Source organism: Piliocolobus tephrosceles, chromosome 17 (genome assembly GCF_002776525.5).
Source record: "Piliocolobus tephrosceles isolate RC106 chromosome 17, ASM277652v3, whole genome shotgun sequence".
NCBI lineage: Eukaryota > Metazoa > Chordata > Mammalia > Primates > Cercopithecidae > Piliocolobus > Piliocolobus tephrosceles.
In genome coordinates, this window is record NC_045450.1 from 27,873,536 (window position 1) to 27,890,821 (window position 17,286).

The 17,286-nt window shown below is 49.5% G+C and overlaps 1 protein-coding gene across 3 annotated transcripts in view; it reads right to left on the minus strand.

The window, feature by feature from the left end:
* The window catches only part of QPRT (quinolinate phosphoribosyltransferase), a 20,394-nt gene extending 5,139 nt beyond the window's left edge, over positions 1-15,255 (minus strand). For all 3 annotated transcript variants that reach the window (XM_023191266.2, XM_023191265.2, XM_023191264.2), the window contains exon 1: positions 14,790-15,255. In XM_023191266.2, the coding sequence (XP_023047034.1) occupies positions 14,790-14,903 (114 nt within the window). In that variant the 5' untranslated portion in view covers positions 14,904-15,255. The remainder of the gene's footprint in view (positions 1-14,789) is intronic.
* Positions 15,256-17,286: the final 2,031 nt, after the last annotated feature.

Here is a 17,286-nt window from a genome sequence, read left to right on the forward strand (position 1 = left end):
AAAAAAAAAAAAAAAAAAAAAAAAAAATGCACCCCATAAATATATACACCTACTATGTACCCACACTTTTTTTTAACATATATATATATATATAAGGATGGTGGACATGGGGAAGGTCCCTTACGCCCTAGGCATAGCCCGAGATGGGCCCTGCATGGCTGTGGGCAGAGGCAAACCCAGGCGCGGTGCAACAGCGCCATCTATCTGCGGGGTGAAGACCTGCAGCCTCATGGGCCTTCACCATCCGTGGACTTGGCTTCCCCTTGAGGGGGACACAGAGCCAGCGAGGGTGTTTGATTTAGCGCACACACACGTGCACGCACACGCACATGCACGCGCACACAGCACACTTCTGCTCCAAGTGGAAGTGAAGGCCAGACATCCTGGCTTGGTCTGCCCTCCGAAGCAGGCCCTCTCTTGTCTACTTCCCCAGAGCCAAGCTGCTGAGTCTCCACTCACCCCACCTCCCCTCCGAGCCACAAGCCTCCTTGACTGCACCGGGCTCTCCTTTGCCACGTTCTCTCCCACATCTGCCCCAGATGGCTCCTGCCCCTCCACTAAGAGCCAGCTGTACTGAGGCTGGGCGCTGTCTCTGTTGGTCACATCCAGCTACGGAAAAGGCCTGGGAGCAAACGGCAGGGAGTGAGAGCCTAATCCCCCACTCCCACTCCATTCAAACTAGGTGCAGTGCAGTGGCGCGATCACGACTCACTGCAGCCTCAACTGCCCAGGCTTAAGCAATCTTCTCGCCTCAGCTTCCCAAGGAACTGGGACAACAGGCGCACAGCAACCATGCCCGGCTAATTCTTGTATATGTTTTGTTGTAGAGATAGGGGTCTCACTATATTCCCCAGGCTGGTCTTGAACTCCCAGGCTCAAGCAATCCTTGCACCTCAGCCTCTCAAAGTCCTGGGATTACAGGAGTGCGCCACTGTGCCAATCCTGATTTTTTTTTTTTTTTTTTTGGATCCAGAGTTTCACTCTTTTGCCCAGGCTGGAGTGAAGTGGTGTGATCTCGGCTCACTGCAACCTCCATCCCCCGGATTCCAGCGATTCTTCTGCCTCAGCCTCCCAAGTAGCTGGGATTACAGGCGCCCACCACGACGCCAGGCTAATTTTTGTATTTTTAGTAGAGACAGGGTTTTACCATTTTGGCCAGGCTGATCTCAAACTCCTGACCTCAGGTGATCTGCCCGCCTCGGCCTCCCAAAGTGCTGGGATTACAGGTGTGAGCCACCACACCTGGCCAGCCTGATTTTTTTTTTTTCTTTTTTTCAGGCTGATTTTTTAAAAGTGAATTTGAATTCTGCAACTGGTAAGTACTGGGGAAACAACCTGTGATGCAGGCTGGGCACCAAGGTTCACGCCTGTAATTCCAGCGCTTTGTGAGGCCAAGGTGGGCGGATCACAAGGTCAGGAGTTCAAGACCAGCCTGGTCAACATGGTGAAACCCCATCTCTATGAAAAAATACAAAAACTAGCCAGGCGTGGTGGCACACGCCTGTAATCCCAGCTACTCGGGAGGCTGAGGCGGGATAATCGCTTGAATCAGGGAGACGGAGGTTGCAGTGAGCTGAGATCATGCCACTGCACTCCAGCCTGGATGACAGAGTGATAATCCATCTCAAAAAAAGAAGAAACCTACTACTGATACACACAACAATAGGGACGTGTCTCAAATGTATCATTCTAACTAAAAGGAGCCAGATCCAAAAGGCCGTATGATCCCTTTCATGCAGCATCCTGGGAAAGGCAAAACTGTAGGCACAGAGCATATCAGTGTTACCTGGGGAGTGGGAGGAGTTGACCACTGAGATCTGGTGAGGTTGCAGAGAAAAAGGAACACTTATACACTGTTGGTGGGAGTGTAAATTAGTTAAACCATAGCGGAGGACAGTGCAGCAATTTCTCAAAGACCAAAAACCAGAAATACCATTCGACCCAGCAATATATTACTTTGGTATATACCCAAAGTAAACCATTCTGTTATAAAGACACATCACAGCACTATTCACCATGGGAAAGACATGATTCAACCTAAATGCCCATCAGTGGTAGACTGGATAAAGAAAGTGTGGTACACATACACCATGGAATACTATGCAGCCACAGAAAAAATGAGATCACATTCTTTGCAGGGACACGGATGGAGCTGGAGGCCATTATTCTTAGCAAACTAATGCAGGAACAGAAAACCAAATATCACATGTTCTCACTTATAAGTGGGAGCTAAATGATGAGAACACATGGACACATAGAGGGGGCAACACATACTGGGGCCTATCAGAGGGTGGAAGTTTGGAGGAGGGAGAGGATCAGGAAAAATAACTAATGGGTACTACACTTAACACCTGGGTGACTAAATAATGTGTACAACCCCCATGACATAAGTTTACCTATGTAATAAACCTGCACATGTATACCCCTGAAATTAAGATAAAAGTTAAATTTAAGGCTGAGCATGGTGGTTCATGCCTGTAATCCCGGCACTTTGGGAGGCCAAGGTGGGTTGATCACCTGAGGTCAGGAGTTCAAGACCAGCCTGTCCAACATGGCAAAACCCCATCTCTACTAAAAACACAAAAATTAACCAGCTGTGGTGGCAGGTACCTGTAATCCCAGCTACTTGGGAGACTGAGGCAGGAGAATCGCTTGAACCCAGGAGGCAGAGGTTGAAGTGAGCTGAGATTGTGCCATTGCAATCCATCCTGGGTGACAGAGCGAGATTCGGTCTCAAAAAAAAAGTTAAATTTAAAAACAAACAAAAGGCAGTGGTTCATGCCTGTAATCCCAGCACTTTGGGAGACTGAGGCAGGCGGATCACCTGAGGTCAGGAGTTTTAGATCAGCCTGACCAATATGATGAAACCCCATCTCTACTAAACCCTGTCTCCACAGGCATGGTGGCATGCGCCTGTGATCCCAGCTCCTCGGGAGGCTGAGACAGGAGAATCGCTTGAACCCAGGAGGCGGAGGTTTCGGTGAACTGAGATTGCACCATTGCACTCCAGCTTGGCCAACAAGAGCGAAACTCAATCTAAAAAAAAAAAAAAAAAAGAATAAAAACAAACAAAAGATTAGCCTGAGGTCAGGAGTTCAAGACCAACCTGTCAAACATGGCAAAACCCTCTCCCTATTGAAAACACAAAAATTAGCTGGGTGTGGTGGCAGATGCCTGTAATCCCAGCTCCTCGGGAGGCCGAGGCACAAGAACTGCTTGAACCTGGGAGGCAGAGTTTGCGGTGAGCCGAAATAACGCCACTGTACTCCAGCCTGGGCGACAGAGTGAGACTCTGTCTCAAATAAATAAATAAAGTAAGTTTGATGGGCTCACTCGGACAGAGGTTCTGTTTATAGCCAAACCTCACTCAGGTTCCTTCAGCTCTTTTCCAGTTAGGCCTTGGACTTCCGTGTTTACCTCTGCATCGTCCAATTTTAGCAAGAATCCTGCTAAGTCAGCTTAGCCAGTCCTTCATCCTCCACATCTGATTGCCCCTTGAACCCTGATGGGGGTCCTCATCCTCCACCCTCCCCCAGGCGCTGTCTGACCACCTTGGCCTGTCTTCAGCAAGAATCCCTTTAGGTTGTTCTTGCCGGAATCCCCCCAGCCCCCAGTGCTTTCTTATGGTAATATCCCATCCACTGTCCTCCACTCTGCTCGTTGGCTATAACCCCATGGTGTACTCAGAGTTCAGCCCAGTTCTGATCTAAGGTCACTCTTCCCCTACAGCAATAGTCTGGAATGCAATATGTTTTAGTTATTTTAACAACTGTCTAGTTCTGGTTTTCTTTGATCACTCTCCTGCTGAAAACTGACCTTTCACGGTTTCAGTTCCAGTTCTCTTGACTTTTTTCTTTCTTTTTGAGACAGAGTGGAGTGCAGTGGTACAATCATGGCTCACTGCGGCCTTGAATGCCTGGGCTCACGTGGTGGTCTCACCGCAGCCTCCTGAGTACCTGCTCCACCATGCCAAGGTACTTTTTTTAAAAAATTTTTTGTAGAGACAGGGTCTCAAACTCCTGTCCTTTTAAACATTTTTTTCTTTTTCTTTTTCTAGAGACAGAGTCTCACTTTGCTGCCCAGGCTGTAGTGCAGTGGCATGCGATGGAAAAGGGATGGAGCCCCGAGCTTTGGCAGTAACTGTAGACTTACTGCAGCCTCTGCCTCCTGGGTTCTCCTGCCTCAGCCTCCGGAGTAGCTGGGATTACAGGCACGTGCCACCATGCCTGGCCAATTTTTGTATTTTAATACAGATAGCGTTTCACCATATTGGCCAGGCTGGTCTTGAGCTCCTGGCCTCAAGTGATCCGCCCACCTCGGCCTCCCAAAGAGCTGGGATTATAGGCGTGAGCCACCATGCCCAGCCTCCAGTTCCTGGCCTTGTCTTCCTCCCACCCTGGCCTCCCAGAGTGCTGGGATTAACAGACATGAGCCTCCACACCTGGCAACTTCTTTCCATTTTTCACTGATTCTCTGACACATCCTCATCAGCACCTGCACTGTGCGGGGTGTTAATAATTGCTAGGCATGAAGGCAACAGCGTGGGCAGCTCTTTCTCTTACCTGTCAGGCCTTAGCCTATGCTGTTGCAGGACTGTACCTCGGCCTGGAAGTCCCCTCCCTTGTCCCCAATCTCCCCCTTCAGCTCTTATTCCACTTACAGGTCTTCCCTTAAACATCACTTCCTCAGCAGGGGCCTCACAGACACCCCACCCCCCATATTAGATCCTAGTCCCTGTTCTTCCCCCATCATCACAGTCTACAGCTGTTTCCTCTCGATGGGCAAAGGCTGTGTCTGGCCATTGAGTTTTCTGCTATATTCAGGCACTTCGCATACTGAACCATACAACCATTGCTGCTTTTATTGGTCAAAACGGCCAAATATTGGCAATTTTATATTGTTTAGCTTCATAGTATGCGAGCTAGGATACTTACCTATCAGAGAGGTCGCATAGCACAGTGAATCAGAGCCCAGGCTCTGGGACCGCACACCTCAGGTCCAGCCCTGGCTCTGCCACTTGTCACTAAGTGATTGTGGACCAGAGACTCAACCCTCGGCTCCTCATCTGTGACAGGGATGACAATAATGACCTCCTCGTGCTGTTATAAAAACAAGAAAGTGGCCGGGGGCAGTGGCTCATGCCTGTAATCTCAGCACTTTGGGAGGCCAAGGTGGGTAGATCACGAGGTCAGGAGTTCAAGACCAGGCTGGCCAAAATGGTGAAACCCCATCTCTACTAAAAAATAAAAAAAAAAAAAAAAAAATTAGTCGGGCGCCTATAATCCCAGCTACTAGGGAGGCTGAGGCAGAAAAATGCTTGAACTTGGGAGGTGGAGGTTGCAGTGAGCCAAGATTGTGCCACTACACTCCAGCCTGGGTGACAGAGCGAGACTCTGTCTCAGAAACAAAAAACAAGACTATATTTGAAAGCCCTTAGGAACACTGTCTAGCACAGGGTAGGCGTGTTCGCTAAGAAATGAAACGTTTCTCAAGTGTGGTGGACTCACAGAATAAATGACTAGGTGTCTCTGAGGACGGGTGAGTGATGTTTGCCAGGCAGAGGTGTGGGGTGGGGCTGACATTTGGGGCTGAGAAAACTGATCTGTTCGCCTGCAGACAGTGGCGGGGTGGGGGCAGTGTGAGATTCACAGGTGACATGGTGGGAGAGGAGGCCACAGGGAGAAAAAACTAAACTACTTAGCTGAGGAATTTGCCAGATCGCAGGAGCCATCATAAAATTTGATTTTATTGGCCAGACACAGTGACTCATGCCTGTAATCCCAGCACTTTGGGAGGCTGAGGTGGGTTGATCACCTGAGGTCAGGAGTTCAAGTCCAGCCTGACCAACATGGTGAAACCCCATCTCTACTAAAAATACAAAATTAGCCGGGCATGGTGGCACATGCCTGTAATCCCAACTACTCAGGAGACTGAGGCAGGAGAATCGGTTGAACCCGGGAGGCAGAGGTTGCAGTGAGCCGAGATCCCACCACTGTCTTCCAGCCTAGGCAACAAGAGCGAAACTCCATCTCAAAAAATTTTTTTTTCATTTTATTTTATTATTTTTAAGTAGAGATGGGGGGGGATCTCGCTATGTTGCCCAAGCTGGTCTTGAACTCCTGGGCTCAAGCAGTGCTCCCACTTCGACCTCCCAAAGTGCTGGGATTACAAGTGTGATCCACCATGCCTGACCCATCACCGAATTTTAAAAGAGATTATAGTTTTACTCCAGAAAGGTCACTTCAGCCACCAACTGGAGACAGATTGGGAGGCAAAAGAAGGCTGAGGTAGTCTTGGCCAGACAAAAAGTATCTCTAAATTAAACATTTTTTAATCGAAAAAATAAAGTTAAAGAAAGTTTCAAAGACTCTTAAGACATATACTAACCAATCACAAAGTGTAGATTCTACTTAGATCCTAATTCAAACAAACCAGCAAATTAGGCTATTTATGAAACCATTGGAATCTGGACATTGACTGAATGTTTGATAACACCACGGAAATTTTTAGAGTTTAGTTTTGACAACAGTATTGTGGTTGTAGTAAAAAGAAAAAGTCTTTATCTTTTAGGAAAAAAACATGCCGAGTCTGGGCACAGTGACTCACGCCTGTAATCCTAGCACTTTGGGAGGCCAAGGCGGGTGGATCACCTGAGGTGAGGAGTTCAAGACCAGCCTGGCCAACATGGCAAAACCCCATCTCTACTAAAAAAAAAAAAAAATGTAAAAAAATTAGCTGGACATGGTGGTAGGCACCTGTAATTCCAGCTACTTGGGAGAGGAAGGCAGGAGAATCGCTTGAACCTAGGAGGCAGAGGTTGCAGTGAGCCAAGATCACACCATTGCATTCCAGTCTGGGCGACAAGAGCGAAACTCCATCACAAAAAAAAAAAAGAAAAAAGAAGAAAAACATGCTGAGATGTTCACATATGAAAAGATTTGAGCCAGGCACGGCGGCTCATGCCTGTAATCCCAACACTTTGGGAGGCTGAGGTAGGAGGATCGCTTGAGGCTGGGAGTTTGAGGCCAGCCTGGTCAACACAGCAAGACCCCATCTCTAAAAAGAAAAAAAAAAAAAATTTAAATTAGCCAGGTGTGGTGGTACACGCCTGTAGTCCCAGCTACTCCACAGGCTGAGGCAGGAGGATCACTTGAGCCCAGAAGTTGGAGGCTACAAACAGTGAGCTATGATCATGTTGCTGCACACCAACCAGCCTGGGCGACAGAACAGGATCCCATCTAAAAAACAAAAGAGGCTGGGTGCGGTGGCTCACACCTGTAATCCCAGCACTTTGGGAGGCCGAGGTGGGGTGGATCACCTGAGGTCAGGAGATCGAGACCAGCCTGGCCAACATGGTGAAACCCCGTCTCTACTAAAAAAATACAAAAATTAGCCGGGTGTGGTGGTGCGGGCCTGGAATCCCAGCTACTGAGGAGGCTGAGGTGAAAGAATCACTTGAATTGAGGTTGCAGTGAGCCATAATTGTGCCACTGCACTCCAGCCTGGGTGACAGAGCGAGACTCTGTCTACAAACAAACAAACAAACAAAGAGTTCGAGAGCTGGTTTGCTTTAAGATAATACTGGAAGGTAGAGGGAGGGAGGGTGAGACTGGGCTAGCCGCACATTGACGTTTTTTGAGGTTGGTGGTGGTTTCGTGGGGGTTCATCATGCTTTTCTATCTACTTGCGTGTATGTTTGGAATTCTCTATAACAAAAAGTGAGAAAAATAAGGAAAGGAGAGAGAGAGGGTCCCCACTTGAGACTGAGTCATGGAACGTTATTTTAGGGTGACGTAGATTAAAAAACCAACAGTGTTTCTTTTCTGTATGTTCACTCAACACAGAACGCTTCTGCGACCAGTGGTATGGCATTTCTTTTCCCCACATCAACCACTTCTCCGACAGTAGCTGCGTGTCCTACAATTCACTTCAACTGTGACCATAACCAGAGTTAGTGCAGACTTCATAGCAAAAGGGCTCAGTCCCACAAGACTGTCCCCCACTTCAGACGCCAGCCTCAAGTAGTAAGAGATTCCCAGGCTACCCACAACTTCTGTGTGACTTGGCTACAAATCAGACGTTCCCATGATTCCTGCTTGTATTTGATCTTTACTAAAGCAGTGATCCCAGGAAAACAGTTTACTTACTATTGCTGGTGTATTACAACACTTTTTGTTTGTTTGTTTCGTATCGTTTTGTTTTTTATTTATTTATTTATTTATTTTTGAGACAGAGTCTCACTCTGTTGCCCAAGCCGGAGTGCAGTGGTGCTATCTCAGCTTACTGCAACCTCTGCCACCCAGGTTCAAGCGATTCTCCTGCCTCAGTCTCCCGAGTAGCTGGGATTACAAGCACACGCCACCACACCCAGCTAATTTTTGTATTTTTAGTAGCGATGAGGCTTCACCATATTGGCTAGGCTGGTCTCGAACTCCTGACCTCAAGTGATCCACCCGCCTCTGCATCCTGAAGTGTTGAGATTACAGGAGTGAGCCACCGCGCCCAGCTTGTTTTGTTTTTTGGACCCAGTGTCTTTCTGTGTTGCCCAGCTGGAGTGCAGTGGATATTCACAGGCTCGAGGATAGCACACTACAGGAGCACTCTTGAGCTCCTGGGCTCAAGTGATCCTCCTGCCTTAGCCTCCTGAGTAACTGGGACTATAGGTGCGCTGCCACACCTGGCTGCATTGTCAAATGACACAAATGAACAGCCAGCTGGAAGAAATGCATAGGGCAGGGTACGGGGGAAAGGGCTTCCATGCCCTCTCCTGGGTACCACCCTCCTCCTGGCACCTTTATCTGTCCTATAACACAAGAGCTCTCCTAACATCTTATTTCAGGGATTTCTATGGAGGTGTCATCTCACAGGCATGATAGTTAAATCAATCTCTAGCCCCTCTCCCCTTCTCAGAAGATGAAGGATACTGCTGAGGGTACCAAACTTCTAATCATTGCAGTAGTATCTCTCTGGTGACTGGCCCCCTTCCAGAAGCCCACCAAGAATTACCTCATTGGAACAAAAGACCCTCTGATCAGCCAGAAATTCCAAGGGATTAGGAGCTCTGTCAGGAACTTGGGTCAAAGATCAAGTATTAGGGCCAGTGTGGTGGCTCACATCTGTATCCCAGCACTTTGGGAGGCTGGGGAGAGGGAGTCGCTTGAGGCCAGGAGTTCAAGACCAGCCTGGCAACATGGCAAGACTCCATCACTACGTAAATTTTATTTTGTTCTATTTTATTTTTTGAGACGGAGTTTTTGTTCTTGTTGCCCAGGCTGGAGTGCAATGGCGCAGTCTCAGCTCACTGCAACCTCCGCCTCCCAGGTTCAAGCGATTCTCCTGCCTCAGCCTCCCAAGTAGTTGGGATTATAAGCGCCCGCCAACACGCTCGGCTAATTTTTGTATCTTTAGTAGAGATGGGATTTCACGACGTTGGCCAGAGTGATCTCAGACTCCTGACCTCAGGTGACCCTCCCCCCTCGGCCTCCCAAAGTGTTGGGATCACAGGCGTGAGCCACCGTACCTAGCCAACTACATAAATTTCAAAACTTAGGCATCATGGTGGCTGATGGCAGTAATCCCAGCACTTTGGGAGGCCGAGGCAGGCAGAACACTTGAGCACAGCAATTCAAGACCAGCCTGAGCAACATAACAAAACCCCATATCTACAGAAAAATTAGCTGGGTACAGTGGTACACACCTGTAGTCCCAGCTACTCAGGAGGCTGACGTGGGAGGATCCCTTGAGCCCAGGAGTTTGAGACTGCAGAGAGCCGTGATCACACCACTGCACCCCAGCCTGGATAGCAAAGTGAGATCCTGTCTCAATTTTAAAAAACCAACAACGGCCGGGCACGGTGGCTCACACCTGTAATCCTAGCACTTTAGGAGGCCAAGGCGGGTGGGTCACCTGCGGTCAGGAGTTCGAGAGCAGCCTCAACTTGGAGAAAGCCCGTCTCTACTAAAAATACAAAATTAGCCGGGCATGATAGTGCATGCCTGTAATCCCAGCTACTCGGGAGGCTGAGGCAGGAGAATTGCTTGAACCTGGCAGGCGGAGGTTGTGGTGAGCCGAGATCACGCCACTGCACTCCAGCCTGGGCAACAAGAGCAAAACTCTGTCTCAACAACAATAACAACAACAGCAACAACAACAACAAAACAAAGATCAAATATTAGAACAAAGGATTCTCCTTGCCACTCTGTTGTTCAGGAAATTCCAAGGATTCCAGGAGCTCTATGCCAGGAACCAAGGACAAAGAGTAAAATACACATTTCTTATTATAAATCATAACACCATTGGGTAGGGCAGTAGTTCTCAACCTCTGCTGCACAATGGAATCATATGGGGGAGCTCCAGGCCCCATCCCTAGAGATTCTGATATAATTGGTCTGAAATATGGCAAAATAATTCTGGCTGGGCGCGGTGGCTCAAGCCTGTAATCCCAGCACTTCGGGAGGCCGAGACGGGCGGATCACGAGGTCAGGAGATCGAGACCATCCTGGCTAACACAGTGAAACCCCGTCTCTACTAAAAAAATACAAAAAACTAGCCGGGTGAGGTGACAGGCGCCTGTAGTCCCAGCTACTTGGGAGGCTGAGGCAGGAGAATGGTGTGAACCCGGGAGGCGGAGCTTGCAGTGAGCTGAAGTGTGGCCACTGCACTCCAGCCTGGGCGACAGAGCGAGACTCCCATCCAAAAAAAAAAAAAAAAAAAAAAAAGAATTGAGAGCTTCTGAGCCACAGGAAGACAATAATAGCTACCATGCACTGGTGCCTACTGTGTGCCTGGCGCTTCTCATACCTCCTCCCAAACCTCACCTACAGGGCCTCAAGGTGGATGCCGTTTGTATTTATAGGTGGAAAACCAAGACCGGTCGTGGTGGCTTACGCTTGTAATCCCAGCACTTTGGGAGATCGAGGCGGGTGGATCACTTGAGGTCAGGAGTTTGAGACCAGCCTGGCCAACATGGTGAAACCCCGTCTCTACTAAAAATACAAACAAACAAACAAACAAAAATCTGGCCAGGCGCAGTGGCACACGCCTGTAATCCCAGCTACTCAGGAGGCTGAGGTAGGAGAATTCCTTGAACCTAGGAGGTAGAGGTTCCAGTGAGCCAAGATCACACCATTGCACTCCAGCATGGGCAAGAGAGCAAGACTCCATCTCAAAAAATAAAATAAAATAAAAATAAATAAAAAATATAGGTGGAGAACCGAGGCTCAGAAACATAAAGAGGAATTATCTAAAGAGTAGAGCTAGCAAATGATGCAGCTAGACAATGGTAAGTATGAGCCCAGGTCCTCCTGTTCCATAGCTGGGTACTGTAGAACATCACAGCTGCTGGCTGGGCATGGTGGCTCATGCCTGTAATCTCAGCACTTTGGGAGGGTGAGGTGGGTGATCACTTGAGGTCAGGAGTTCGAGACCAGCTTGGCCAACATGGTGAAACCCCATCTCTACAGAAAAACACAAAAATTAGCCAGACATGGTGGTACACACAGCCTGGGCAACAGAGCGAGACTCCATCTCAAAAACAAAAGAAAAGAAAAAGAACATCATAGCTCCTGAGGCCAGACACGGGGGCTCATGCCTGCAGTCCTAGCACTTTGGAAGGCTGAAGCAGGAGGATCACTTGAGCCCAGGAGTTGAACACCAGCCTGGCAAACATGACAAGATCCTTATCTAAAAAAAAAATATATATATATATAGTAGCCGGGCATGGTGGCATGCACCTGGGGTACCACCTACTCGGGAGGCTGAGGCGGGAGGATTGCTAGAGCCCAGAAGGTTGATGCTGCAGCAAATCGTGATTGTGCCACTGCACTCCAGTTTGGGCAACAGAGGGAGATGCAGTCTAAAAAAATAATAATCAAATACATAAAATTAAAATTTAAAAGATTAGCCAGGCGTGATGGCATGCAGTTGTAGACCCAGCTACTCTTGGGAGGCTGAGGCAGAAGGATCACTTGAGTCTAGGAGGTTGAGGCTACAGTGAGCCCGGATCGCCCCACTGCACTCTAGCCTGGGAAAAGGGGGGGGACTCTGTCTAAAAAAAAAAAAAAAAAAAGAACCTCAAAGCTGCTTCCATGTGCAGGGGTTCCCCTCTTTCCCCCTTCTTGGAGCTCAGTCTTTCTGATTGTCTAATAGAGAGGGGAACAGTTACACATTCCATGTTCTATTTGTGAAAAATAAATAAACACATCTGGGTGCTTTTTTTTTTTAAGGCCCTGACTCTCTCATACATTTCCAACAAGAGGAATTCCTGTGGGTAGCTTTGAAAATACGGGGCTCCCCTAATTAGCAGCTGTTACTGAAAGGCACTTCAGAGAGGGGAAGCCACTTTTACAGCTGGCAAGGAGAGAGTTGGCCCATCAGAGAAATGCCAGGCAGGCTGCCACGTGCATGGAGGAGGCAGCTGTACCCTCCCTGTCCAGCGGCCTCCTAGCCTTGTGGCTGGACATGTAAAAGGTCTCCCAAGATGCCTGGACTTCAGAGATTAGAGTTTTATTCTGTGGGATGTAACCTTGATCCCTCAAGGCGATCCCTTCTTAATTGGTTGTCCAGAGTTAATAAAACTCTAATAAAATTGGCATATTTAAGGCTGGGCAGAGTGGCTCATGCCTGTAATCCCAGCACTTTGGGAGGCCAAGGTGGGCAGATCACTTGAGGTTAGGAGCTTGAGACCAGCCTGACCAACATGGTGAAACTCTGTCTCTACTAAAAATACAAAAATTAACCAGGTGTGGTAGCAGGCACCTGTAATCCCAGCTATTTGGGAGGCTGAGGCAGGAGAATCACTTGAACCCAGGAGATGGAGGTTGCAGTGAGCTAAGATTATGCCACTGCACTCCAGCCTGGGCAACAGAGTGAGACTCCGTCTCAAAAAAAAAAAAAAAAAAAAGACCACCGAGCATAGAGGCATCCTGTAGAGGACTCAGAAGCAGGTGTATGGTGCCAGCAGGCACCCCAAACGTGGAGGAAGGTTTAGGCACCCGTGCCTCCCATTCTCTGTCCTCCCCACAACCTTGTGATCAGGGAACTTTTTTTTTCTTTTTTTTCTTTTTTTTGAGATGGAGTCTCGCTCTGTCACGCAGGCTAGAGTGCAGAGGCCTGATCTCTGTGCAACTTCCACCACTGGGGTTCAAGCAATTCTCCCTCCTCAGCCTCCCAAGTATCTGGGATTACAGGTGCGCACCACCACACTCGGCTAATTTTTGTACTTTCAGTAGAGACGGGGTTTCACCATGTTGGCCAGGCTGGTCTCAAACTCCTGACCTCAAGTGCTCCACCCGCCTCAGCTTCCCAAAGTGCTGGGATTACAGGCGTGAGCCCCTGTGCCCGACCAGAGCAGGGAACTATTATTGTCATTTTACAGATGGAAGAAAACGAGGCTCTGAGAAGCTGGGACCCACCCACGGTCACGCAGCCCCATCCCTGATGGAGCCTTCTGAGTGCAGAGCATGGCCCCCTGGGTTTGTGTTGGTGGAAGTGTTTATTGGGTGCCAGTTTAGTCAGCCACCCCTGTGTAGGACACCTATGGAACACCATAGGGAGCCTCTGAGGAAAATCATCTCCTTATTGCCATTGTGTCCTCAGGCCAGTGAGCATGACTTGCTCTGTGGCTTTACACAGAATGCTCTGGGCTGAAACACTCCCTTGAATCTTTGGAATGTGATCAGACATCCTGGTTCCTTGTAAAACCCACTCCCACCAGCTGCAGCCCAATAAGTTCAAGATCATCTTAGTTGGCCTGGCATGGTGGCTCATGCCCCTAATCCCAGCACTTTGGGAGGCCGAGGTGGGTGGATCACGAGGTCAGGAGATTGAGACCATCCTGGCTAACACGCTGAAACCCCATCTCTACTAAAAATACAAAAAATTAGCCGCATGGCAGCAGGTGCCTATCTCCCAGCAGGAGAATGGTGTGAACCCGGGAGGCGGAGCTTGCAGTGAGCCGAGATCACGCCACTGCTCTCCAGCCTGGGAGACAGTGAGACTCCATCTCAAAAAAACAAACAAACAAAAAAAAAGATTATCTTAGTAGTTAGACATATGCTTTGAGCTTAAAGGAAATTCACATAAACCCACCACTGCTATACATCTTTCAAATGACGCATGCACCCCCGCCTTCACTGTTTCACCCCGTACCATCTGCTTCTTAGATCAAAAGCTTGTACGCAATAAATTGTCAGGCAACCAGGGCTCTGCAGCCTTCACTTTAGCAACTGGCCCCCTGACCTGCTTTAAATCTTAACTTATCTTTTCTCATTCCTTTGTGGCCACTGAACTTCAGGAATCCATGGTCAGGGGTTGGGCTGATCACCCCAACAGTTTGCATACAGCTCCCTCCAGGCAGGGAATCACGGGACTCAAGCCCCCTCCCCCACCTGGCTACAGAAGGGACAGGACTTTGTCTCTGCTTCTCCCCAGCTACCAGCGAGAGCAGAAGTCCACGCTGCTCCCCCATCCAGCCTCCCACTTCCAGCCCCCACTGCCCCCAGGAGACGCCACCTCCTCCAGGCCGCCCTGCCCCCCTTTTCTAGGGCTTAAGCCCCTTCCTTCCCCAGAGCTCCTTGGGGACTCAACACAGGAGAAAGAAGAGTGAGAAGGGGCCTCTGGGAGTTGAGCGAGGCTGCAGGGACATGGGGTAGGTAAGGGAGTTGATGGCAGGACCAGAGGAGAGATGGCTCCAGAGGAGGTGATGAGGGGCTGAGACAAGCCAGGATGGGGGCAGGGGTAGGCAGTGGGGGGATGGGTGCAGGGACACCGCCGGGAGAGTGTCCCTTTACCTTCAGCGTCCATGGTGACTTGCAGCCGTCTGGGCTGGTGTATTGGCTGCTCAGGACCAGGGCTCCCAGAGGCCTCAGGCTGGGGGTGGGACTGTGGAGGAGGGGAGGGCCCATAGAACTGTCAGCCAGCCCTTCCCAGGCTCCCCAGCCCTGCCTCCTGTCCTCTGCCAGGCCTGCAGATTCCTCAGCGGGTCCCTGAAAGTCAGAGGAGGGGCTCTGATGGGGAACTCAGAAACCCTACCCCAGCCAGTGAAGGAACTGGAGGCCCTGTTCCCATCCCACACCCAGCCCTCCTGGCCCTAACCCAGGGTCCAAGACTGTGAACGTAAGCGTGTGCTCCCTGGTGAGGGCAGGCAGGCATTTTGGATGGTGTGCTGGGAAAATCACGGGCCCTGGACCTGGGTTCAAATCCTAACTCCATCCTTTTTGATCTCACGTACCTTTTTACCTTTTTCTGTGCCTCAGTTTCCTGAGCTTTAAAATGGCATAACAGGGCCGGGCGCAGTGGCTCACGCCTGTAATCCCAGCACTTTGGGAGGCGGAGGTGGAGGCAGGTCGATCACCTGAGGTCAGGAGTTTGAGACCAGCCTGGCCAACATGGCAAAACCCCATCGCTACTAAAAATAAAAAAATTAGCTGGGCATGGTGGCGGGGGCCTGTAATCCCAGCTGCTCGGGAGGCTGAGGCATGAGACTCACTTGAACCCCGGAGGTGGAGGTTGCAGTGAGTTGAGATCATGCCACTGCACTCCAGCCTGGGCGACACAGTGAGATTCTGTCTCAAAATTAATTAATTAGTTAATTAATTAATTTTCAAAATGCATCACAGGCTAGGCACAGTGACTCATGCCTGTAATCCCTGTGCTTTGGGAGGCCAAGACAGGAGAATCGCTTGAGGCCAGGAGTTTGAGACCAGCCTGGGCATCATAGAGACATATAGAGATCCCATCTCTCCCCCACCAAAAAAAAAAAAAAGAAAAAGAAATTGGCTAAGTACCATGGTGCACACCTGTAGGCTGAGATGGGAGGATCACTTGAGCCCAGAAGTTCAAAGCTGTAGTGACCCATGATCGTGCCACTGCAGTCCAGCCTGGGTGACAGACAAGAGACCCTGTCCCTAAAGAAACAAAACTTTTTTTAATGGCATAACATCTACCTCATGGGTTCAACTGAGAATCAATGAGAAAACTCTGCAAATGAAGCAGAGTAGGAACTCACCTAATATTCACTTCCCTTCCCTTCCCTCTTTCCAAGGAACTTTAAGGGCACAGACAGCTTAGAGCCCAGCTTCCGAACCAGAAAACCAGGAAACCACCAGTTACTGGGACTGGGACTTCAGGCAAGTTCCTGTCCAAGAACCGCCAGGGCCTTCCTTTCTTTCTTTCTTTCTTTCTTTTTTTTTTTTTTTTTGTCTCTTTTTGATGGAGTTTCATTCTTATTGCCGAGGCTGGAGTGAATGGCGTGATCTCAACTCACTGCAACCTCAGCCTCCCAGGTTCAAGCGATTCTTCTGCCTCAGCCTCCCGAGTAGCTGGGATTATAGGCATGTGCCACTACACTGGCTAATTTTGTGGGTTTTTTTTTTGTAGAGATAGGGTTTCTCCATGTTGGTCAGGCTGGTCTTCAGCTCCCGACCTCAGGTGATCCACCCGCCTTGGCCTCCCAAAGTGCTGGGATTACAGGCGTGAGCCACCGCACCCGGCCCAGGGCCTTCCTTTCTTCATTGGAAACTCTTCTTGCTACAGTTGCTCACAGGGACTTCTAGTTGATAAATTCACTTGCATCTTCCCAGCCTTCTCCCTTTTCTTTCTCTGTCGCACCTGACTGCTGGGACTGGGGCTGGGGTGATGGATCAAGGCACCCAAGCCACAAAATTTAGGGAGGCCTCACCCTCCAGCACCCCTTTTTTTTTTTTTTTTTTTTTTTTTTTTTTTGAGACGGTCTGTCGCCCAGGCTGGAGTGCAGTGGCCAGATCTCAGCTCACTGCAAGCTCTGCCTCCCGGGTTTACGCCATTCTCCTGCCTCAGCCTCCTGAGTAGCTGGGACTACAGGCGCCCGCCACCTCACCCGGCTAGTTTTTTGTATTTTTTTTAGTAGAGACGGGGTTTCACCGGTTAGCCAGGATGGTCTTGATCTCCTGACCTCGTGATCCGCCCGTCTCGGCCTCCCAAAGTGCTGGGACTACAGGCTTGAGCCACCGCGCCTGGCCACTTTTTTTTTTTTGAGACAGGGTCTTGCTCTGTCACCCAGGCTGGAGTACAGTGGCACAGTCTCGGCCCACTACAACCTCCGTGCCCAAAGCTCAAGTGATCCTCCCACCTCAGCCTCCTGAGTAGCTAGGACTGCAGGCACCTGGCACCACGCCCAGCTAATTTTTGTATTTTTAGTAGAGATGGGGTTTCACCGTGTTGGCCAGGCTGGCCGGGCTTGCTTATCACCCCAGCACCTTTCTGGCCTTGATTTAGTCCTGGGCCTGCTTCTGAGGCTGCAGTGAGCTA